The sequence below is a fragment of the Choloepus didactylus genome, chromosome 8 (assembly GCF_015220235.1).
Source record: "Choloepus didactylus isolate mChoDid1 chromosome 8, mChoDid1.pri, whole genome shotgun sequence".
Lineage (NCBI taxonomy): Eukaryota > Metazoa > Chordata > Mammalia > Pilosa > Megalonychidae > Choloepus > Choloepus didactylus.
This window is the reverse complement of record NC_051314.1, coordinates 16,561,706-16,586,477: the sequence shown is the minus strand read 5'-3', so window position 1 is coordinate 16,586,477 and position 24,772 is coordinate 16,561,706. Positions and strand designations below refer to the sequence as shown.

General features: G+C 55.8%; 1 protein-coding gene across 2 annotated transcripts; it reads right to left on the bottom strand.

Moving 5' to 3' along the window:
* Nucleotides 1–8,914: 8,914 nt before the first annotated feature.
* RAC2 (Rac family small GTPase 2) lies at nt 8,915–24,417 on the bottom strand. Of its 2 annotated transcripts, none has more exons than XM_037846370.1 (7): nt 24,244–24,417; nt 22,304–22,375; nt 14,917–15,034; nt 14,055–14,117; nt 13,496–13,655; nt 10,176–10,308; nt 8,915–9,653 (listed from the first exon to the last, which is right to left on the bottom strand). In XM_037846370.1, the coding sequence occupies exons 1-6, from the start codon at nt 24,276–24,278 to the stop codon at nt 10,178–10,180; spliced, it is 579 nt and encodes a 192-aa protein (XP_037702298.1). In that variant the 5' UTR covers nt 24,279–24,417; the 3' UTR covers nt 8,915–9,653; nt 10,176–10,177. The 2 variants fall into 2 exon arrangements, with proteins under 2 accessions (XP_037702298.1, XP_037702299.1); XM_037846371.1 differs by having other exon boundaries at nt 8,915–9,425.
* Nucleotides 24,418–24,772: the final 355 nt, after the last annotated feature.

The window sequence follows — 24,772 nt, the reverse complement described above, 5'->3', positions numbered from 1 at the left end:
GTCTGGGAGCTGTGGGGCGGCCCCCTCCCACCTGGCATCGATGATCCTCAAAGCCTCTGATTCGGAGCACCAGAGCCCTTGACCTCAGGCGTGAACTTGGCACCTCATTGCTGTCATATTTGCTTGTTATTCTGGAGGGGGCTGCCCAGTCCACCTCCCTGCTAGACAGGGCAATGCTGTGAATGTCCCCATAGACCCGGCCACCTCAAGACTAGGGCCCTGTCTCCACTCTCATACTGGAGGGTTCACGGAGACCAATGGCTTTCCAAGAGCAGGGATCCGGGCTCCTGCTACAAGACCAATAGCCGGGACAGAGCCCCCTCCTCTCGCCTCTTCTACAACGCCTAATCCAGAGACGGTGCAGGGTGGGGTGGGGACCCCAGTGACTGATGCTGGAGTCTGCCCTCTAAAATAAGATGAGCTGAGCTGAGCCAAAATGTTTTCCTAGCCTAGCACCTGGGGCTTTGTCACTGGAGTCCCCATCAAGGACTTGCCCTTGGTTCATCAGCCTCTGCTGGCTCCTGCTGTGTTTGAATCTCCACTTTGCTACGTGCTGGCTGTGTGACCTTGGGTAAATGAATTAACATCTCTGAGCCTCAATCTCTCATCTCCAGCATCTACTTCTTAGGGATGCTGTGATGATGGAATGAGTTAAAGCATTTACACAGCAGCAGTTCCCAGAGACACAGAGGCGCTATATGTAAGCATGATCCTCGCCACACCTCAGCTTCTGCAGGTGAGAGGAAATGGGTTGGGAGACGAGGCATCTGAGTTAGAACCCCAGCTCTGCACTAATAAAGCAGTGTGGCCTCTTGAAGCCCCTCTGCCACTCTGAACTTCAGTTTCTTCCTCCACAGAACATGTTCCACTTTCCAATCTAGAGCACCTCCAGCACCAAGGCTTATTGCCCCAGCTCTGAACTCTCCTCTCTCTAGCCCAGCCACTGCTCTCCAACCCCACAGTCTCCCTCCTGGGCATTCTGCTTCTGTCCTCATCCCCTGCTCAGCATCAGGAGTGAGACTGTTAAAAATATGTCATGCTTGAAACCCTCCAATGACCACCTTGTTCACAGAATGAAATCCATGGTCCCTACCATGGCCTAAGGGCCCCATGTAATTTGCCTTCTACCTGCTTCTCCTCCCATTCACCCCTCCTCTCGTTCTAATGCATCGCAGCCTTCACTCTGAACCTTACACACCGCCTCAGGCCCTTTGCACAGGCTGCTCCCGTGGTCCCTGTGTTCACCTTTCAACAGGTTTAGGCAACACCTGCTCTGGAAAGCCTTCCCTGATGCTCTCCCATTCCCAGGAGCTCCCTCCTTTGGGCTTCCCTTTTATTTGCAATGCAACTATTTTACATTTTCTTTTATTTTTATAAAAGCACTGTTTGCAAACAAATTGAAAATTCTAAAAAAGACTCATAACAGGAAAAAAAAAAATAAAAGTCAGTCCCTGGCCCATCCCTTGTCCCAGAGGCAATTCGACCCTCTTAGTTCTTTCTCCTTATATCCACCTTCATCTTTCTAAATACCATGTTTATCTTTCTATCTCCGGATTCCCTAATTTGCACATTATCTACTGACTTCCTGTTATGGTAGATGAGGGAGATGAGGGTTTTAGATTTCATACATACCCTCATCCCTTCTCCCCATCCTCTCAACAGAATGTAATTTTCTGTTAAATGCATTTTCAGTGTTTTCATTATGAGGCAATGCAAATATTATTTCCTGCTCAGCCAGGAATTAATAATTGCCTCATGTTTTCTTTTGCTTAGTTTTCTTTGAATATCTTAGTTTGCTTGTGTGCCTCTCACACATCCTACAGCTTCACAAAAACCTCACAGTGGGATTTCCAGAGTCCAGCTGTGGTGACAATTTTTTCTTGGAGACTCCTGAAATCCTCCCCCAATCTGGACCGGCTGCTCGCTAGCTCTGAGCACAGCTGACATTTGGGATGCTCTGTTCACCACTGTACCTGGGATTCCCTTCAGTTTTTTCTTGTGTTAGATTGTTTCTTGGATCCCATGTCTTGCCCTTTGATGGTTTACTCTCTAATTTTGTGTGGAGTGCATGCTCCAGGAGCTTCCCAAGAAACCATGAACATTTAAAAGTAAGTCTTCTCACACTGTTGATAGCCTGGCTGGGTATAGAATTCTAGGTTGAGAATCCCTTTGACTCAGTTTCCAGGCTTCTGCTAGGAGGTCCAATGTTATTTTTATTCCCAATCCATTGTGAGTAACTTTTCTTAATTTTTGAAGCTTCTAGGATATTTAGTTTACCCCTGAATTTCTGATGTTTCACAACGATGTGCTTTGGTTGGGTCTTTTTTCATTTGTTGTTTTGGGCACTCAGTGGACTGTTTTAAACTGGAGATTTCTTTTCATCCATTCTGGAAAAGATTTTTCTATTATTTCCTCCTGGAACGCCTATTAGTTGAATGTCAGGCCTCCTGGATTCATCCTTAAATTTTCTTGTTGTTCACCTTTATTGTTCTATCTCCTGGGAACTTAATGTTTCATTTTTTGTTTGTTTGTTTATTTTTTACTTTATTTTTATCTTCCACACACCCCCCTTAAGTATTTTTAAAAATTTTGGTCAACCTATTTTTAAATTCCAAGACCTCATTTCTGTTTTCTAATGTGCTCCTTTGCTATGAAATGCTGTACTCATTTGGGGATAGGATATATTTCCTTCTCTCTCATAGGATAGCAATGATGGTTTCCTTAAAGTTTTCTTCTGTTCACTGTTTGTCTCTATTTCTTGGTAGTTCCTTTTTTCTATTCGATGTGTCTCCTTTATGTTAGAGCTTTCCTTGACTGTCTACTCATCCTCTGTTACATATTTCAGAATGAGGCATTAAAAATCTCACCTGCAGCTCCATGTAGGAGGGCAGGGACATGCACAACAGTGAGCATCTCTGCAGGGACAGCTAGATCTTTTGTCAAGGACATCCAGATGTCAGCATCTGTAAGATGTTTCTCTGGGGTGGTCAGATCCTCCAGTTTCTTGTCTGGGCTGAGTGACCACCTGGGTGTCAGGACTCTTGAACTGGGCCAGGGGAACGGGGCTGGGGTCTCCCTGTTTAGTATTCAGACTTTCACTTGATCCCCTGTATCAGTCAGATATTGCTGTGTAACAAACAAACACAAAAAATTCTCTGTGGCACACAACAATACATTTATTTCATGCCCGTGCCTTTGGGTCAGCTAGGAAGGGTTGATCTGGCCAGGCATGGGCGGACAGATCTGCTTTAAGCTGAAGATCTGCTCTGTGTCTCTTATACTCCTGGAACCAGCAGGCTCCCTAGGGCATGTTCTTATTTTGGTGGCACAAGAGAGCATGCCCAACGGTGCAAGCACATTCATGTCTGTCCTTGTGGCTAAGACCAGCATCAGGGGAGGAGGAGCAAAATCAAATCTACCCCCACCCCCAATCAGTCTAGTGTCTCATTCCCACCTAATTCTGTACCTGGCGTTCTTGGGTCCAGAGCTCTCTGGTTGAATTTCTCCTGCCCAAGTTAGGGGGGCGTGGTTGCCCAGCCATACAGTGCAGGGGAGAGGATCTGGGGGCCTAATTGCTCCTTAAATAGACCTCTAAACCATCCCCCTGTTTTCAGCCTCCAGCCTCACCATCTGTGGTGTCTGGGTCCCTTAATTCTGAGCCTCTCTGGGGTTTTGCAAAGCCATTTGCATCGCCAACCCCCCCACCCCTACCCCACCATGCCGTTTGACAGCAGGCACTTCAGTTTGCCTACCCCGGACTCCATTTAATCATTTACCACCCCTCCATCTGCTCTCGGTCCTGGTCCTCCGGCAGTGTGGTTTGGGGTTACAGGTGTCTCCTGGTTTCTTTGAAGATGCGAGTTTGTGTTTCTGTTTCTTGTTCTCCTTATTGTGGGCTGCTTCTCACTCTGGGGCAGGGAGCGGAAACTTCTCTCCCCTGGCGCCTTGGGGCCGGAAGTCTCTACCTTTCTGTACCAAACACGCTTTTGCAATATGTGGATCGAACCACAGGGCAGCTGTTTATTTACATGTCTGTCTCTCCCACTACCTGTAAGGCCCTGGTGAGCGCAGGGCTAGACCTCACCTCTCTGCACCTCTGGCTCCTGTTGCAGGTCAGCGTGGAGCACATGGTTCATGGATGGAGCTGAATTAAACCGAACTTTGGGTCATTTGGATAATTGCTCGTTTCACCTTTCCCGAGGTCCTCTTCAGAAGCCTCCTGGAGCCACCCCAGATCTGCATCTCCTTCCCCAGGGCCTGCAGAACCTTGACTCCCATGTCCCATGGGGCCTGGATGGAGTCAGATTTCCCTAGAGGTGAATGTTTCTTTGGGAGTGTGGAGGGTAGAGAGGAGAGGTAAAAGATCAAAGGAGCAGATGGCAGGGACCCCAGACCCAGAACTCATTGTTTCAGGATCCATGGCTGTCTAATAAACCACCCCAAAACACAGTGGCTTAGACAACAGCCATTTTATTCTCTCTCGATGCGGTGCGTCTTCTGTCCCATGTGACATTGCCGGGGCTGCTGCCCCCCGCAGGCAGAGGGGTGGCTGGACGGTTGGAGCTCTCTCTCTCCATCAGTCTAGTCTTTCAGCTGCTAAGTCACTTGTACAAATGGCAAGCATTTATTCAGCACCTGCTAGGTGCCAGGCACCCGCTGGGGTCTTGGTGTGAAACTGTGGAACAAGCCCCCTGCTCTTGGGGGCTTACCGTCTAGACAGGAAGCGCTTGGGAAACAAAAAACCCATAAAAGAAATGCTTAATTACAGACACCGATAAGGACTGTTCCTTGCTAGAAGCACAGAGAGACACAGAAGGAGACACAGGACAGGGGCTTTTGTTCCAAGTGGAGGGGACAGTTTGAGAAAATGTCCTGAGGTGGAAAAGGGCTTGAGATTTCATGAAGATGCTGGAAGCAGCTCTTGTCGCAGGAGCTTTGCAAAGAAAGGGGAAAATGGCACAAAATGAGCTCAGCAGGTAGGCCGTGGCAAGGCCATGCAGGGCCTGCAAGTAAGGTTGGGGTTTCCTTCTAAATGTCCTGCAATGCCATTGGAGGGTGTTAAACATGGGAGTGGTTTAATGTGATTTGTGTTTTAGCTTGATCACTCTGGCTGCTCCGTGGAGAGGGCAGAGGGCAAGAGCAGAAGTGAGGAGGCCAGTCAGGAAGGGCCAGAGCTTGGATTATTGTTCAGCAAATATCCCTCTCCCCGTGCCATGGGTGGTGCTGACTTCTCTGTCCCAGCTATTTAGAATGTGAGCAGGGGCCTTCCATTGCTTGCATGTGTGGCTGGGCCTCCTGTGTTCCTGTGATCCTCCTGAGAAGAACATGCTGGTCTAAGGAGGCAAAAAAACATGTGGAGCAAACCTGGTCATAGCCTGTAGCGAGGAGCAAGCCTGCCTGCCCTCCAGCCTGCAGTCACCCAGCCAAACCCTTCCTCAATCATCTGAACCACTATCAACCTGCAGCTCCATGAGCATGAGAATAAAGGCTTGCTGCTATTTGCCTAGGAATGTTGGGGTGATTTGTTACACAGCATTATCGTGGCAATAGCTAGCTGTGACAGGAGGCCATTGCAGTAATCCAGGAAAGAAACAATGAAGGTACGGACAAGGCTGGGAGTGGGGGCAGTGGAGAGGAGGGGAGAGTTAGGGAGATGTATTTGGTTTTGAGTTGGAAGTAGAAGACGAGGGCAGAGAATATCAAGAATGACTCTCAAATTCTTGGTTTGAGAGACAGGGTGCATTTCCTGAGAGATTAAGGCTGGCCAGGCCCTGTGAGTTTGAGACACTCAGGAGACATCTGGGCAGACAGGTCCTATTTCCTTGGGCTCTCTCTGCTGAGGCAGCAACCTCTGCACTGGGCTGTGGGCTCCCTTAGAGCAGGCCCATGCCTGATGTCCCCCTCCAACACTGCGTTGGCACACAGTCTGAATCACCGTTTGTTGAAATGATTCAATGACTAAATGAACCAAGGGTTGCATCAGCGTTCTTGAATTCAACAGGAGTAGGCCATGGCATCTGAGCCGCACGACTGTGTTTGTAGCTGAGAAAGCTCCCCCAGCTGCCCGGTGGAGGATGGACCATCAGCAGAGGCAGTGGCGGCAGGGAGACTGGGGAGGAGGCTGCAGCTGCTGTCCAGGGAGGGAGGCCAAGGCTGAGGCCAGGGGCTGCAGTGGCTAGATAAGGGGAAGATTTAACAGATCCTGGGAGACTGAATTGTCCAGGCTTACTGACAAGTTGAATGCTGGGGCTAAGGGGATGGGAGAAGCCTGGGGGGTTCCTGGGTCTCTGGCACAGAGGAAGGAAAAAAGAGCAGTCATGTCCGAGATGGAGAGCCCCGAATGAAGTGGTCTGGTCTGGCAGGTGCTTTCCTTGCTCACCAGGAGGTGATTTCATCGCAAGAAGGGGCTGAGTCTGACGCATCACAGCCCTGATGCCCAGCCCCAGCCTGGTACTAGGTGGGCACTGGAGAGCGGTTGTTGTAGAATGAGTGAGCATCACCAAGCTGTTGGCTCCTGCCCACAACCAACACTTCCTACCTGTTTCAAAATAGTCTCCCTCACAGACTTCTCTCAAGGTTTCACTTTCCTATCTGAGGGGCCTCTAGTTCTCAGCTGATGTGCAGAAATCAGTGACTCACCCCATATTCAGTGACTGCCGGGCACAATGATGTGGTAGAAAGAACACTGGTCCAGGACCCCCAAGGCCTCAATTACAAACACTGTCAGCTCAGAGGAACAGAAAGCTTAATCAACTGGGGTATAAATAAATAGGGGATCACATTTTTGTTTTGTTCCCATAACAAGGCAGCCCTTGGCACTGGCTCAGCTGCCAGCCAATGCTGGTAGGGACCCAGGCTTTTTCTATCTTTCTGCTCCCCCGTTCTTAGCACGTTAGCTTGTATCTTCATGCTTGGGGCTTCAGGGTCTCAAGATGGCTGCTGCAGCTCCAGACATCACATCAGTATTCATAGCAAGGGAGGGGACAGGACAAAGGGCAGGGTCAGTTGGATCTGACATTTTTCATGGGAAGAAAACAAAAACTTCCACAGAAGCCACCTCTCCAGTTGACTTTCACTTATGTCTTGTTGGCAGAACTGCCCAACCTGGGAACCCCAGCCACAAAACAGGCTGGGCAAAGGAGTATTTCATTGGGATTCTGTTAACAAGGAGGATGGGAGTAGTGGTAAGGGCTGAGCAAGGGCAGTGTCTGCCTGATCGGTTTGAGCACAAATTCGTGTGCCCTCCTATACCTCCATTTCCTTCTCTGCAAAACAGGGGCTGTTAGTCTCGACCTTAGAAAGGTGGTGTGAGAATTCAATGAGATAATATGTGCAAAGTAAGACATAACATTGAATGAGAATTTATCTGCTGAGGTTACTAATGGTGTAGAAAAGCAAGAACTGTCTCCACTGGGATAGGCTCAGTGGGTGGAATACCCACAGAAAGAGCCAGCTCACCTGTGGCAGGCAGCAAGTTCAAGGAGGGGCAGAGGAAAGAGCAGTGAGGGTTTGAGGGACCGGCAGGCACAAAGGCCTTGGGGTGAAAGAAGCATGAGGGAAGGCTCTGGAATTTCTCCTGAAGCCCCTGTGAGAGCCGGGAGCAGGGTTGGAATGCGTGGAGCAGGCACTGGCAGACTAGAAGGGGCGCCAAACTTATTTGAGGATACAGGTTGAATCCCCCAGGTCTGTTTGTGTTATGTATGTAGGTTTTAATGTTTTCTTTTTGTTTCAGAGAAGTAATTTGAAAGACGCAACGACTTTTGAGCTGAAGCTAAGAAAAGCAAAGGAACCCCCACCCACGCCCACACCCAGTCCCTCTCAGGAGGGTGGGGCTCTGGGGGGTGCGAGTGGGCTGGGGGCCCTGCCTTGGAACTTCAGGACGTATGGGGTGGTTGGGCAGTGGGGTGGCCAGGGGCCCTGAGGAATCAGAAAGTGGAAACCCAGAGCATTGCCTTAGCTGGGAATTGGAGGTCTGCTGTATCTCCAGGATGGGCCCTTGTATTCTTTTTTATTCCTTTATTTGGGCTGTTCTAGAATGTCAGTCCCTGAGGGCAGGCACTCTCATGCACCCCTGGACCCCTGGCACCTTGAACAGTGCCGAGCACAGAGTAGGTGCTCAATAAATATGTGTAGGGTGAATGAATGAAAAGCGCAGGTAGAGAGGAGCAATTTCCAGAGCGGCCAGCCTGGCATTTGGTGACGCCAACTCTGTGCCTGGCACTGTGGCTTTACATGTCAGTTTCTTTTATTCTTACCAATCCCTGACTCTATAGATAGGGAAACTGAGGCCCCAGGAGGTTAAAGGTCACACAGAAGCAGAGAGAAGACTCAAATCTGGACAGCCTGGCTGCATTGTCCACCCTCTGACCACAGGTCCCACCACTTAGAAAACCACTCACCTCCCTTCTAAAGAAACTCGGCTTTGCTTAGTGCCTGGCAGGACCGACGCTCCTTACATCTTCAGAACATCTTCCATAAGCTCCAACAATGGAGGATGAGGTTTCTGGCTATCCAACACCCATATTCCCAACTTCCAGCAAGGTTCTCAGTTTCAATCAACCTCTCCACCCTAGTGAAATCCGAGTTGCCTCCACTCCTTGTTCTAGAGTGGCATGTGGCCTGGCCAATCAGAGCACTGCATCCCGCTGGCAAACGGGACTGGTGGGTGGGTACGTTCAAGACCTAGGCTTGTCCAATCAGAGTAAACCTTAATTCGAACTTTGCAGTGGCAAAGACAGTTGCTCCTTTATGCTGAACTCAAACCTGGGTGGATGAAGCCTCGAGAGTCACTTGCCTGCCTGAGAATGAAACCAGCTGGCCAAAGGGAGAGCCAAAGGGTACAGGAAAGTGGGCCTTGACAACATCATTTGAGCCCCTTGATCAAGCTGTGCCTGAAGTCATGATATTTCCAAACTCGAATCAATACATTTATTTTCTGCTTAAGCAGATTGAATTGGGTTTTGTATCTGTGATAGCAAAAGTCCTGATTGGCAGGGTATGAAAATTTTAGGCTTTCACAGGAAAATGCAGCCCAGGTCCTGTGAGCAGAGCAGAATGACTCAAGAGATAGCAGGGTCAGTTGGACCCACAGAGATTTGGAGAATTTAATTTGTTTAATATTGACCAAAAAGGAGACTTAAGACCAGGAGAGCAAACTTCTGAGGCACTCATTTTAACTCAGTAGAAGAGAACTTTCAGACAAGCAGGTTCATCGATATTGGAGCAGACAGCTTCAGGAAGGAGCGAGAGCCCTGTCCCTGGAGGTATACAAGTGGCAGCTGGCAGCCACCTGGCATGGTTTCCAGAGGGGATTCAGATGTTGGACGGGACTGGAGCAAATGGGCAGATGCTGACTTGTGCGACAGCCGGCACTGAATCCAGGAACACAGCGGGGGCTTATTGGGTCCTGGGGGTCCCGTCTGTCCCTGGGAAAGCAGAAGTACGAGGAAATGGAGATGCAGCACCTGCAAATTCACACCCTCCTGGCCCCAGAGGGCCTCTAGCACAGAGAAGACAATGAACCAAGCTCTGCCACCGTCTGCTAAAAATAACACCACAGGGAGGGGACAACATGGCCAGCAGGGGCACCACTGGACTTTGGGCGGGGTCCCTGGAGGGTCAGAGCCGTCTGGCTGGGAGGGCTGGAGCGCAGCCTGGAAGGGAAACAGGCAGGGGCAGAGAATTAGGGCACAATTAGAGCCACAGCTCGCTCCTGGCTTTGCTCAAGTTTGCCCTCCCACGGGGTTACTACCCTCCCTGCTCCGCCCACCACACCAAGTAGCCTCCATCCGTCCAGCTTCTCCGCTGCCTCCAACCCACACCCTCCTCTCCCCGGAGGGCAGGGGCTGAGGCATCTGTTTGGTCGCTTGTCCTCCTCACCCTTTCTCGCAGGGATGGGCAGAGTGGGTGCTCTGTGACACCCGCTGGCTCAGCTCTGCCCACCCACCCAACGCCTTGGGCCCCCCTTCTGGGAAATGGGCCCCACGGGTGCGAATGATGCAGGCAAGCGACCAGAAGGTTGGGGAAACTGAGCCTCGGTCGGCTCCCTTCTGTCCTGGACTAAATGCCATTTGCAGCAAGTGTGGGCCACTGTTCAGTGGCTTGGCAGCCCCCCTCCCCGCCACAGCCTACTGGGGGTGCAGCGGGGCACGGAGCAGTGGGGGGTGGGCTCTTACCCCTAGAGGAGGCTGCAGGGGCGTTTCTGCGGCCGCGTGGGCTGGGGGCACAGGACGGCCCGGATCGCCTCATCAAAGACGGTTTTGAGGCCTCGCTGGGTGAGGGCCGAGCACTCCAGGTATTTCACCGAATCTGGACAGGGCACCGGGAGAGCAGAGGGCTCCGTCAGGGGCAGGGGCAGGGTCTGGCCGAGCCGACACCCCTCCCAAGCCACACAACCGAGTGCCTGGCTGTGGGGACGGTGGGCCTGGCTCCAGTCCCAGCGGTGCCATTGGGGAGCTCAGGCACCCCTGATGGGCCCCTGCCTCTCCGAGCCTCAGTTTCCTCATGTCAGAAGGAGCCTGAATTCACTGGAAGAGGTTAGGACCCACGGGGGCAGGTCTGTGTCTTTTGTGGACACACCAGCCCTTGGTTTGTGGAAGGCAGGCAGGAAGTTTGACACTTTCCTACGAAGAAAAAGGGCTCAGGCACAGTGGCCGAATCTCTCGGATTTTTTCGTCTGGAAAACAGCCACGTGCCTGACTCCACGCTTCCCCCAGAGAGGCAAATGCTCTCTGGAGGCCCAAGACTTGCGTGGCCCATGCGCCAAGACCCTCCCCAGGTCACATCAGCTCAGTCTCAGCATCCTCCTCATCTTACAGACAAGGGAACTGAGGCTCAGAGGCTCAGTCACTTCCAAAGTCACACGCTGGTTGTTTCCTGTATGTCTGGGGGCAGCCCTCGGTGAGGGGACAGGGAACTAAAGACCACCCAGGGATGGAGCCCGGGGCACAGGCAGTGGGGAAGGCAGGCTCTGCCCACTCCCAGGGACAGCATTCTGCAGCCTTCCGGAAGGAACCTGTGTGAATTCCCGTGTCCGCTACAACCCAGTTTCCCTGAAGTGAGGAGCTGCAAATCCCCTGCCGCAGGCCTGAGGGCCTGTTTTGGAAACAAGAGGAAGGAGAGGGGAGAGAAGGGGGAACTTGGCATCCTCCGCCGCAGCCCATGCCTCTGTACTGACCCATGTTAGCACCTGCTCCGTGCCGGGCACAGAGCTGGGAGCTTCCAGGAACCCTATGAAGAAATAGTGTGATTCCCCCCCTTACCAAGGAGGAAACAGGCCCAGAGAGGGGATGTCACAGGCCCAAAAGCACACAGCTGGCAAGAGGGGAGTCGGAGCCAGGCCTGGAAGGGCAGGACCCAGGGAACACAGGGCAGTGGGTGCCAAGACTTGGCTGGCAGCACGGACACCCTGAGTTCGGCCCAGCATCGCCCAGCCATCCTCTGTGCTTGCAGCAGGGCTCCCTGGGCACCTGGCCACTGTCTCCTTAGAGGGGACCCTTAGCCAGTGCCCACTTCTTCCACACCCTCCAACTGCCTCCTCCCTGGCACCCGCCCATCCTCTCACCCCTCATCCGAGAGGGTGGGTCCTGGGCTGGGGGACCTAGGCTCGCTTCGGCTGTGCCTCTGACCTGCTCTGGGACTCTAGCTGGTGCCCCCCTCTCTGGGCCTCAATCTCCGCAGCTGTCGAGGACACACTGCTATGATCCAACTGGGGCTGGGGACGGAGGGGAGAGGTGGAGAGAGGGTGTGGGATAGGCCAGGGGACAGCAGATGGCCCTGATCTGACAGACTGAGAGGATGGGAGGCCAAGTTCAAGTCTGGGCTATGATGCATCCTGTCTGGCAGGCCTTGAGCCCGTGACTTTTCATCCCTGGGCCTCAGTTTCCTCATCCATGAAGTGGGGTTGATAGAGAATCTCCCTCAGAGCTGCTGCAAGAATGAAGCAGGAGAATGCATGGGGCTTGGCAGCCAGGAAGGGCTCAATCCATGCCAGCTGAGATGACCAGCTGGGGCAGGAGCTGCCCCCCACCCAAGTCATCCTCCAAGGCTGGGGACAGAATGGTGGAGGGGGGAGGGGAGGGTGCAAAGGCAGGCCCTGCCCTCCTCAGCAGCCCTGCAGGTTCCTGTGGCTTTCTCCATGGCCTGGCAGGTCTGAGGCCAGGTCAAGGTCACTGCCCAGGGTCAGGTCCAAGAGGGACTGGCAAGATGCCAAGGCAGGCCTCCGAGTCATCTTACAAGAGGAAGGGCCTTTGGGGATTACAGGCCAGCTGTGTCGATGGGGAGACTTAGGTCCAGAGAGGGGGAGCAACTGGCCCAAGGACATACAGCCAGTCAGTGCTAGAGTCAAGCCTAGAATCCAGGCTCCAGGGCCCTGCTCTGCACCCCAAAGCATGTGCTTTGAGAGGGAAGGGGCAGGCGGCAGCGAGCACGCAGGCTGGGGGGCCGCCGTCTTGCAGGGAAGGAGTGCCTTGGGGAATGGGCCGGTTGGAATGAAGAGATGACAGGGGTGCAGTCCCAGATGTCATGTGAGGAGAGAGCAATGAGCCTGGGAGCCGGAGCCCCAGGGTGGAGAGGCCCCTGGGGAAGACGGCGTGTCCCCAGCTAGTCACAGGGAGGGAGGTGGTGGCTGCGGTTTCTCTTCCTGTGAAGAGATGCAGTCCCCAGGGCCCTCCCAGTTCCGGCAGGAGGAAGAGAGGCTAGGAGGGGGCGGGGAGGCTCCAGGCCCACGGAGGCAGAACCCAGCGGCAACCCAGGCTCTCGGGCAACATCACCATCCCGGGGCTGTGGGCCCAGATGCCTGGGAAAGGTCGGTCCCGCTGGTCATCATCTCCCAGGTACTAGCAGCCCTGAGACACTACCTGAGCCCCACAGCCAGCAATTCCGTGTCCTGCGTTCAAATCTCAGCTCTGCCACCTACCCACTGTGTGACCCTGGGGAGTCACTTGACTTCTCTGGCCCAGTGATCTGGAGGCAAAGAGAAGTTGAGCCGAGAAGCCAGGGAAGTGGGAAGGGGGTGGTGTGTGTCAGGCAGAGGCAGAAGGGCATGTGTTCTTTTTCAAATCCAACACAAGGACACCTCCTCCAGGAAGCCTCCCCAGGGGACCCCAGCTTGATTCGGCTGCTCATCCTCCTAGCAACCTCAGCACACCATCCTCCGTCCCTACTTTTGTCTGCTCAAATGCAGAGCAGTGTTCATTTACAGATATTAATAATAATAGCTAATAATAACACTAAAGCAGAGTGCTCCCTGTGTGCAGACCCTGCTCTAGAAGCTTCACCTGTTTTAACTCACTTTTTTCTCCCAACCACTCTAGGAGGTAGGAACTTTGTTGATGAGGAAATAAAGGCACAGAGAGGCTATGTGACTGGCCCAGGGTCAACCAGCGCATACACGGCCAGCCAGGGCCTGAGCTGCACAGCCTGGCCTGCAGCCGGGGTTTGTCATCGCCTCGAGGCCAAGGTGCCCTCCCCGCCCCCCCAGCGCCCAGCCTCCTACCGATCTCCTTGGCCAGCGCCAGGCCCTGTGGGTAGGTGATGGGTGCCAGCTTCTTCTCCTTCAGCTTTTCAATGGTGTCCTTGTCATCCCGCAGGTCCAGCTTGGTGCCCACCAGGATGATGGGGGTGCTGGGGCAGTGGTGCCGCACTTCGGGGAACCACTGGGCAGGCGGGGCAGGGGGCACATGGGCGGGAGTCAGGAAATTGTGTACAGGAGAGGGGCACATGGTCATTAGGGAAAGGAGGCAAGATTTCGTGTAGAGATAAGAGGCAAGCAGGAGGTCACGTGGGAGAGAGGGGAGTCCGAGGTTGTGCGGGAAGGGGAGGGGACATGAGGTTTGGAAGGAACAGAAACAGCAAAACTATCCCAAGACCCTCCGAGACCCCTCCAAGTCCCCTGCCCCCAAATCCCTCCCAGCCCTGGTTGGCACTGGGGTCCCTCCCTGCCTGCTTCCTCCGCTGCCCCAGGGGCAGGACTGAAGTCCCAGATCTGTCCTCCCTTCGGGACCACCTGCCCCCAGGCCCCCCAGGCCCCCCAGGCCCCACTGTGCCCTGCTCACCTTGGCGCGGACATTCTCGTAGGAGGCAGGGCTGACGAGGGAGAAGCAGATGAGGAAGACGTCCTGGGGGCAGAGCGCACAGGCATGGCTGTGAGGGGCGGTAGCTGGGTCCCCCCAGGCCCCTCCTACCCCAGCCACCACTCCCTGAGGGGCCACCGGGGGCTTAGGGTGTAGGCAGAGCAGGGATGCCCTTGCCCACCTCTGGACCCAGGACGCCGTTTGCTCATTTTTTGATCTAACACTTAGCCAAAGAACAGGCCCAGCTGTAAGAGCTTCATCCCAGGAAAACACTCAGCAATAAGTCCTGCTGCTGCCCCATTCTACAGATGAGGAAAGCGAGGTTTGCAAAGGTTGGAGGTGCACCCTGGTAGGGGAGGATCTGGGATTCCACAACTCACACTCCCAGCCACTGTCTGGCTGCCAGCCCAGCCTTCCCCTCATCCACCTTGAAGCAGACTCAAGAGCCACCTGCCAGCCTGCACCCCAACCTCTCCTTCCTCAACACCCCCAGGGGTCACTGTCTTTGGCTCCCTGTCAGGCTCTGCCCAGGATCTGCCTCTCCCCACCCCCTATGGTGAGCTGGGTGGTGGCAGAGCCCAAGAGGCAGAGGGGCTGGGAAGACGGGGTGCAGTGGTTAACAGGTTACTGATGGAGGCCTGGGGAGCACAAAGGGAGGAGTCTCTGACTCTACCTAGGGAGGAGTAAGACCTCAGGGGCTCAGCATAAGAGCTGGGCCTTAAAGGGACAGTCAGTCTTCACCAGGCTCAGCTGGCTGGAAGGGAAATTCAAGCAGAGGGAACAGAGAGCGCAAAGCCCAGGGGCCTGACTCCCAGGACCCAAGGAGGGGGTAGGGGCTGCACACCGTCTGGGGGTAGGAGAGTGGCCGGAGGCGGTCGTAGTCCTCCTGCCCGGCAGTATCCCACAGCCCCAGGTTCACCGGCTTGCTGTCCACCATCACGTTGGCCGAATAGTTGTCAAACCTAAGGGAACAGACAAGACAGAAGGTACCGTCAGTCTCGGACTCCAGAGACCAGGGACTTCTGGTCCAGCCCCGCGTGCTCTGATAGCAGAAACGCCGACCCAGGGAGGGGCAGCAGCTGGACTGAAGTCTGCAAGGGAGTTTTTTGTTTGTTTGTTTTTACTTTTTCATTACTGATTCATTATATTAAAAACCTAAAATGCAGGTAAGCAAAAGGAGAGAAACATTAGCTCTTGATAATTTTCTGCCCTTACCTATTCTTCAGAAAGGTGGTTTTTCAAGGTAATATTCCTTCCAAGGCTTGATCAGAATCAGTGTCACTAACCTCTTATGCTGGATACTTAGGTTGACCACCCAGAAGTTGTTGAGTGAATGTTGATCCCTGTCTTAGGTTGGGTCTCCCCAAAGCAAACTCTGAGTCAAGGAGGTTGTGCACATGGTTTATTTGGGGGGTGATCCCAAGCAGCAGCGGGGGAAGTGGGGAAGGGACAGGGAAGGGACAGCAGCCAATAGAGGACGTGTTACTGAGCTTTACTGCTGTGGGCAATTGGGGCTCACTCCTGCTGGGGACACCTGGAGAACAGCACAGACCACGCCTTGGGGTTCCCCTACGGGGGAAAGAGCACTAGCTTATGTGTCTACCGCCCCCAGCTCTCGCTGGCAGAGGGCTGAGCCCAGGGCTTGGACTTCCTGACCATCCAGCCCACCCCGCAGCCCACACTGGATGCCCTGAGTAACAGGAGCTCTCGGGAAATGCTGCTGGCACACATTGGAAAAGCAAGTGCCAGGGGGGGACACCGCAGGGTGGGGGGCAACCCACAGCAACTGCTAAAATCTCTCTGCCAGCAGAGATGCATTTGATTGTTGTTAATTCCACGTGACGAGTATTTGTTGGGCACCTACGTGTGTTGGCACGGTGCCAGGTGTTGGGGATCCCGAGGAGCACAAGCCTGACCCAGACCTTCACTGTCTGGAGAAGACCCTGGACAAGTCACAAGGAGCCTAACAAATGACAGGAAGGGGAAGTCCAGGGGTCTCTGGGAGGGCCGAACCTGGGGCTCTAACCTCTGCAGGGGAAGGTGGGGGGAGAAACGGGAGACGTAGAAAGCAGTTTCTCACTACACACATCCCTGAGAGGAAGGTGTTAGTTCATGCTGCAGAAGAGAAAACTAGGGACAGAGATGTACAGCAACTTGCCCAAGGCCACATAGCCAGTGCGTGTCAGCTCTGCCTGACTCCACATCCAGTGCTCACCGCCCCGTGCCACAGCTGTGTCTCCAGGGATGCCACTACTCCCTCCCCCTGAGGGTTAGGAACCACTCCCTTCTCAGACCCTGCTTCTCATCCCCTAACCTGGTCCACTGAGACCTAAGGCTCTTCCAGCTTCTCTTCCCGTGTTTGTTCACGCTGAGTCCCTGGTCCAAAGGTCCTTCTCCACCTCTGCTTGTCCAAATATTCCCCACCCATCCTGACCACATGGTTCCCTACACTCTCCAGGCCTTTGTTCCTGTCTGTGCCTCTTTTATAGAATACCCTTCTATCCCATTTCCACTCTTGCTTTCTGTTCATGCTTCACAATTCTGCCCAAGCAGCTACTCCTTTGTGGGGAAACCTTCGTGGCCACCCTTTCCCTGTCTTCCACCCAGAAAGAGCTCTCCGTCTCAAGCCTAGAGCCCAGCAAAGGCAGGAAGAATGGATTTAACCCAAACAGAACCAAAACCCTTCAGATGCCACCTCCTCCATGAAGCCCTCCTAGAATGCTGTTCAGCATCAGGCTGCAGAAGAAAGCCCTAGTGCTTCAGACTAACTCTGACTGGGCCTCTCCTGAGAAAGATACCCCCTTACCCCCAAAAGTGGGCAGACTGATGTTTTTAGGCCCTGGGCTTGCTCAGCCCTGGAAAGTCTTACTGGTCACCTCTCAGTTCCTCAAACAGCTCTGCTCTCTCCTGCCTGGAAAGCTCCTGCAAATACCCAGTTCGGACTTTCCACTCTCCCCCTCCCTCCCTTCTTCCCTCCTCCCCCATGCCTGGCTGATTCTTACTCATCCCTCCGTTCCCCCCTCCAGGAAGCCTTTTCTGACCCCTGGAGCCAGGTTAGGGCCCCATCCCACCCTGGCACCCTTGGTGAACCCTGCACCCCAGACTGCAGCTCCTGAGGACAGGCACGAGGGCAGACACGCCCCTCCTGCACCTGGAAGCCAGCGCAGGGCCTGGCTTGTAGGAGAGCTCAACACCACGGTGGCGTTTCAGGAAGGGGGTGCGGTTCTGGGAGTTATGGGCTGGGCCTGATTGGAAAAGACCACCTGTGTGGTCTTTGGCTTCATCCAGAAAACACTCCCTTTGGGACAAGCATAGGATATCAGGACATTCTCTCCTAAAATGTCCAACCTGAAATTCCAGCGTCCAAAAGCCTCCCAGGATTCCATGAGCCAAAGGCATCAGTCCCTCTGGGTCACCCCCGGGGTCTCGGGGCCAGGCAGAGGGCTAGTGGCCTTTGTACAGCAGGTCCTTAAGTCTCACATGTCCCTAGACCAAAGGGCCCCAAGTTATTCCCATTAGACACATGAGGAAACTGAGGCCCCACCAGGTCAGGTGACTTCAAGGTCACCCAGCTCATAAGCAGAGGAGCCGAGATTTGAGCTCTGCTCCCCTTCTGGCACCCATTAGTGACTGAACAAGCAGACAGATTAACTGCAGGAGGTTGGTGCACCCCAGGTCAGCCGCCCAGGGTAGGGAGGAGGGAAAAGAGCCCCTCGTTGGGCCCCATCCGGGTTGGGTGGCTCTGGGCAAGTAGCCTAGCTTCTCTGAGTCTCAGTCTTCTCTGTGAAAAGAGCCCTGCCTCTTGGGGCCATTGGGAGGATCTAAAGAGACACAGAACTTTGAAGACACCCTTTTGGGAGGTGCCGAGAAGCCCAGCGGTCTCATTTCTGATGCCCACCTCACGCTGGGCCCCTCCCCAGAGAACCAGCTGCCAGAGCCAGACGGCACCGCAGGGCTCCCCCTTCCATTGTGCCCAGCCCTCACCCCCACTTTCCAGGCAAGGAAACTGAGGCTAACAGGCAGGAAAGGACCTAATCTCACAATCAGTTGGTGGCATCGCTGCTGTTTCCGGGCTGAGCCGTGGCATGGGAGCTGGTCCCGAGCCAGGAGAGCGCAGGGAGCTCGCAGTTTCTGAGCATCCCAGGGTGGAAGCCCTGCTCCAGGCCCTTCATATTTCGATAGTTTTAATGGCCCCAGGAAGGAGAGTCTAGCATTGTTCCCACTTTCCACACAAGGAAACCGAGTCTCAGAGACTTGGAGTGACCCGCCCAGAGCCACCCAGCTGGGGCGTTTTCACCCAGGGTCTGTGTGTCTCTGAGGCCCGGCCTCTTTATGCTCCCCAGGGCTGTGCACCAGGGGCTGCCCGGACCCTTCCCACCAGGACAGCCGGACCTGGAATGCAGTGGAGAAGGGGCAGGGGGTCAGGAGGAAGGGACTGGGCCCCAGGGACCCACCTGACCACAGCCCCAGCCCACCCCTCAGGACAGCGCATTCAAAGAACTGGAAAGTGACCCAGAAACCATTGAGTGGGTGGGGACCAGGGAGGGTTGAGCAGGTCAGGCGGGGGCGGGGACCACAAGCAGGGCCTTGGGCCACAGAGAGGGTTTGGGGCTCAGCGACGGGAACCCCCGAGGGGGAGGGGTTTACCCAGGCAGGCAGGTGATATGATGAGATTTGCATTTAGAAAGGCCCCTCTGGGTTGCTGGGTTAGAAGTTTTTGGAGAAGGTCACGAGGGAAGTTGGGAGCCCAGTGGAGTGGCTCTTAGAGTGGTGTCAGGTGACAGATGAGGGTGGCTGGAGAGGGGCAGGAGGTGGGTGCGGGCAGGAAGAGAACACGATCAGAAGGAAGGGCATGAGAAAGGCACAGAGGCCTGGAACAGCTCAGCCCAGCTAGGGAGTGACCCACCCAGAGGCAGGAGTGTGGGCTGAGGGGCAGAGCAGGAAAGCTTGTCAGGGTCCCCCAGGAACCTCCAGCTAGAGAGGCTGGACTTCATCTCAGGCATGGGAATTTCAGGCTTGATTTACCAGTTCAGTGAAGAGAGGGTCACAAAAGTACCAATCCAACCCAAGTTAACAGCATGTGCCCTTCCTGCCCAGTGACCCACACAGCAGGGCTCCGGTACCTTCTCGGGATAGCCCAGACTGAGCCCTGCCTGCCTGCCCGGATGGGCCGACCGTTACTGCGCACCACGAGGCACCCAGCACTGTTCTAGAAACTTCTCAGGGAGCTTCCAGCCCAGCAGGGGAGTGGCAGTAAAGGAGCAGCAGGATAAAGTCGGATCACGGTGGAGCTGGGGTGATAGAGAGGGTGAGGAGGAGGCAGGACCAGCCACAGGACAGGCCTCAGTCTCCATCTGTGAAATGGAGGTTGGCTCGAAGATCTCACAGAGCCAAAGCGGCTCCGCACGCGGGTCCAGGATATAGACCGCCGGGCTCTCTGGAGGGTGGGATGAGCAAATCCCAGCCCTCCTGTGCTCTGGGCGCCCCCACGGATAAACCCGGGCTGATGGAAGAGAGGGGAGCCAATCAGGAGGCAGTACCATAAGGTCCCGGAGTCTGATTGGCTGGCGGGCAGCGCTGCCCACCCGGCTGGGCCTCAGGGCCGCGGGTTCTTGAGTGCTAACCCCCACGGCTGGCAGCCGGCCCAGCCCCGAGCTCCGCTGCTGGCTTATCTCATCTAGTGCCGGCAGCGCGTGCCTCCCCGGCCCCCGTAAAGCCTGCCACGCCCAGCCCCGCAAGAAGCTGTCCCGACCTCGATTTGGGGATGCTGGAGTTCTCAGCTCGCCTGTTCTCCCAATTTCCCTCTCCCCGGCTCCGCCCACCCGCCAGTTCAAGGGCGCAGCGTGACTCATTTTACCCTCCCTGTCACTGGCATGGGCAGGAGCAAGAGCTGAGCAACTCTGGGCTGGAAGGCAAAGGGGGGTTGGATGCACATTTGCAGCTACATATTTGCAAGTCCAAAGCAAAACGAAAATGCAGGCTCCTTGTTCAGAAACTATCACGGATTTCAAGACGGAGCAGCAGAACATTAAACCAAGCACGGGGCCCTTTGGAGCACCGGCACACCCACGAAGCCCACCCTAGTCAGATACTCTGACCCAGCTCCTCAGAGTCCCAGGAGGTTGGAGCTTGTCTGGTCCATCCTGTCAGCTTCTGCGAGGTTATCCAGGATTGGGGCCCCCAAGGAGCTGAGAGCAACTGGCCCTAGCCTGGCCTAGCTGTCAGCAGAGACCCTGCTTCCCACCGCCCTGCACAGGAGAGGCATGTAGGGAGTGACCTTGGGGTCTCCCAGCCCAGCCCCTTCCCCTTATAAAAAGGGAAACTGAGGTTCAGAGAGGGGAAGTGATTGGTCCCAGGTCCTTCAGCTAGGTCCTGCAGCCCAGCCACGACAGGACAGGGCTGCCAGCCGCCAGCTGGGGACCTGGAACACAGGCCCGCTTCTGCTGACTGTGGCTTTCCACGGGAGCTGTCTTACCCAGTTCTGCACCTGCCTCCCGGCCCAGTTTTACAGCCAGTTCTCTCTCCAAACACTGATGGCTCCTGTCGGCCTGGCAGGTAAAGGTTTGATGATTGATGGGGAGTGGGCAGGAATCCTCACCATCTTTTTGCAGATAAGGGCGGGTGCAGAGAGGGGAGCTGCTGAGCACGAGGCCATATGGGGAACTGGGATTGCTGGGGCCGGAATCGCTTTCCCAGGCTGCTGCCCAGCTGTCTCTGCCCTCTCTGGGCTGCCCACCTTCTACCAGCGCAGGCCAGGGTGCCTCAGGCAGCTGGAGCCTGGGTCAGTGCCCGAGGCAGGGATGTCTGCAGTGGGGCCGGTGCACCCCCAGTGGGCCAGGAACCAGGGCTGTTGGGCTGGGGGTGGGGTTTGGGGGTGGGGCTGGAGTCGCAGCCCCTGATGGCGGTGGATTCCTCTGATGCCCTCAGTTGGGACTAGCAGCCTAGCCTGGGCACTGCCTTCCCTTCTGCTTCTCCCCCTGCTTCCTGGAAAAGCCCAGCCCCTGCTTCTGAAAGGGTCCTATTAAGATCAAGAAATGAGGGCTCTGGCAAGGCTCTGCATGGACCCGGCTCTGAAGCCAGCCAGGCCTGGGTGACCCTGGGGTCAAGCCCCTTGGCTCTGTGAGCCTCGGTTTCCTCGGGGCAGCCTGGGTGTAATAATGCCCACCTCCCAGGTTCATGGGGAGGATCGAATGCGGGGCCCAGCGGACAGCAATCCCTCGATAATGGGCACCATTGTGGGCCCCCCATGGCCTCTCCCATGATGTTCAACTCCGGGCAACTCAAAACACATCGACTGAGGCCCTTTTGTATTGACACTGTGCCGAGGCAGTGGGGAGCCCCCAAATGAACTGGACGTGGTTCCTTGCCCTCCACAGGCTCATAGTCCCAGGAGATGTCGGATGGAGTCTGCAGGACTCTGGGGTGGGGACTCCTTCAGGAGTGGGAAGGAAAAGCACTGCAAGCAGAGGGAACATGCCTGGCAGTGTTCAGTGAACAGCTGGGGATGGAAGTGGACAGAATGGGAAGCAAGTGATGGGCAATGAAGCTGAAAGGGAAGGTTGAGGGAAGGCCAGAAAGGGCCTTGAATGCTGTGCTGTGGAGTTAGGAAGTTATCCTGTGAGTGATGGGGAGCCATTGAGGGTTGGTGAGTGAGGGGCTGGTGCCTCCTGGCTCGTCCTTCCCACCCGAGTCTGACTCCTACCTCCGTGTAAAATGACAGTTCTGCCTTAGCATCCAACCACAGAGAGCAGGGCCCCCGATTAGCCTCCAGATGGTTCTGCCATGCTCCTTCAACACATCTGTGCCCCCCAGGTCTCTGCTTCTTGGCTTCAAGTCCCTCGAGATTATCTCCCCTCCATCCAGCCCTCCCCTACATTCCTCCAACACAGCCGACTTCCCCTCCCCTGCTCTTGCTTAAGCCGGTCCTCTCCTCCCATCGTCCTCTTTCCTTGAGGCCCAGTGTAAGGCCACCTGTTCCCCTCCACTGCCCTCTCCCACTGCACAGTTGCTCTTCTTGCCAGGCGCCCGCAGCCCTCCCTGTCCCCGGCTCTCATCCCCAGCATCAGTTGCTGCCTCCCCAGCTGGATGATCAGGCCGCTCCGCCAGGGCAGACTGTGGCTCCAACATTACCGACTCCCTGACCCCTAGGAGCCCAGACCCAGGAAGTGCATAAAAGGGGGTGGGCGTGGGGACGCGTGCTTCCCGTCCTCTGCAGGCCCCTGGGAACTCACACGGTGGGGATGTACTCCCCGGGGAAGGCATTGGTGGTGTAGCTGATGAGAAGGCAGGTCTTGCCCACGGCTCTGAAAGACAGAAAGTGCGAGGGGACAGCGGTCACGGGCCCTGCCCGAGATATGGGTGCCCACCCCACCCCCCCGGCCCACCCCTCAGGAAGACCTCGGTGCCTGAGCCTCAATTTCCCCATCACTGTTCTCAAGCTGGGGTGCCCACAGCAGCCATTAAAGTGTGGGCTTTGGGCAGCTACCCCAGGGATTCTGATCTGGGATGTGGGCTGGGCTGGGGATCTGCATTTTCAACAAACTTTCCCAAATGGTGTTGGTGTGAGACAGGAGACCTGCTGAACTGGACAGTGCTCTGTCATCCCACTAGTGGGGTTCAAACTCTAGGGAAAGCCTCTGCCTCCTCTTTCCCTCCCACCTCTCCATGGAGCAGGGCAGTTAAAAGCACAGGGTTCTGGAGTCAGCAAGACCTGGGTTCAAATCCCACAAGGTCTTGGACAAATTACTTAACTTCTCTGAGCTTCAGTTTTCCCGGCTGTGAAAGGGCCTCATGTTAGGATTTGTGGGAAGATAAAACGGAGGCATGGCTAAGCCCAGTGCCTGGCACATAGTGAGTGCTCGGTGACGTTAGTCATGCTCTCCTCTCCCCTCAGGTCCCCGGGCTGGGGCAGTGGGGGCACAGGTAGCACAGCAGGAAGCCAAAGGGGCTGCGCTGGGCCTTCCCCGCTCTGTTTCGTCACTTCCTGTTCCGAGGAGGGCTGCGTCCCTCCATGGGCCTTGCCCCCAAGGTAACTTTGAATGGCTGGAACGTTGCCCTTGGCTTCCGCCCTCCCGCCTTCGGATCAGACACAAAGCAGAAGTGATCAGGGGCTGGGCAGGCCCAGCGAGGAGGCAGATAAGGGCCATGCCTCAGAACCAGCTGAGAGCTGCCTGCTAAATGGGCCTGTCAGAGTCAAAGTAGGGGCCGCTGCCTCTCATCTGGGAGGGTGAACCAGAAGGGCCCTGCCTGGCTGGAACGTGCAGGGACGGACTTACAGAAAATGCCACGAGGAACCTGGGACATGTTGCTAATGGGTACTTGAGATTGATGCGTGGGGCCTGCTGTTTTACAGATGAGGAAACTGAGGCCCAGAGAGGGGCATGACAACCTGAGGCCATTGGCATCTGTCAACTGTGAGGGGCCCTGAGCCCAGCCCCCTGCCTCCAACAGTCACCTTCCCATTCCTTCTTCTCTCCTCCTTCCCTGTCTCTCAGGGTTCAGTCACTGTCAACTCTCCCTTCTCTCACCCACACACTCCCCCCCCCACCCACATCCTCCCCAACCAGGGGGAGGGAAGGCGAGGTGGGGGCAGGAAGGGTTATGTCGGCCAACGTTCACTGAACGCCCACGGGCAGCTACTCGAAATACCCCAAGTGATACTGCATCCACCCAGGGGGCGTGGACTGCCTCTTCCTAGATGAGCAAGGCGAGGCCCAGAGAGGTTCAGAGAGGTGGTACGACTTGCCCCAGGCCACACAGCAGCACTAAGCCTCTGTGACTAGAGCCTGGGTCAGCCTGGGGGAAAAGCCCCAATTTCTGGCTCCCCATCCCCTCTTGCACCCACAGAGTTGAAGACCCAGGTTGACCTCCACGGGAGACCTGTCCCCAGCTCTCACTCCAGGCCAGGGGCCCCAGGCACCCCAGCCCCCAGTCCTTTACCCTCCACCCAGGCAGCTTCCAGGGCGGGGTGAGCCAGCGGAGAGTGAAGCTGCCCACAGCCCCCCTCAGGGTGTTCTCTCTGGGCCCTGGGAGAAGGAAGTGGCTCCTCCCAGCTGCTTCCCAGGGACTCCTCCATCTGCAGGGCAGGGGGGCCTTCCCCAGGGACCCCAGGGCAGGAGGGTCTCAGGAGGATCCCTGTAGGGGCCAGTGCGGAAACCAGCCAGGTACCTACCCATCTCCCACCACCACACACTTGATGGCCTGCATGGTGTCCGGGGGCTGGGGGACAGCGGCAGGTGACAGCTCAAGTCACCAGCGTCTCTGCGGGCACCGGGGGTGTGGAGAGGCTGGTGAGGCGCCCCGGCCGAGCAGCAGCAGCAGCAACGGGACCGGACGCAGGAGGAAGCGGAAGGGGAACTTACCCAATCTGCTGCCACCGCGGCCGTTTGCAGAAGGCGGGGCATGCGGTCTGGCAGATCAGCGGGGCCCCCTCAGGTGCTAGGCTGGGCCCTGGTAGCCCCCACCAGCTCCCCTGCACTGGGGCACCAGAGGAGACATGGGACGTTCTTGGCTGGAGGCTTCCTTCCCACCCCGGGCCAGGGCCAGAGATTGTGCTCCAAGAACTAGCGGTTTCCAAGAATTCAGATCACCTCAATTCTAAACACTAAGCTTTAGTGAGCACCTACTGTGTGCCAGGTGTGGTTTGGGGGACTGGCGATCCCAGGATGCAGGAGGGTCAGCCCGTCCCTGGAGTTTACAGT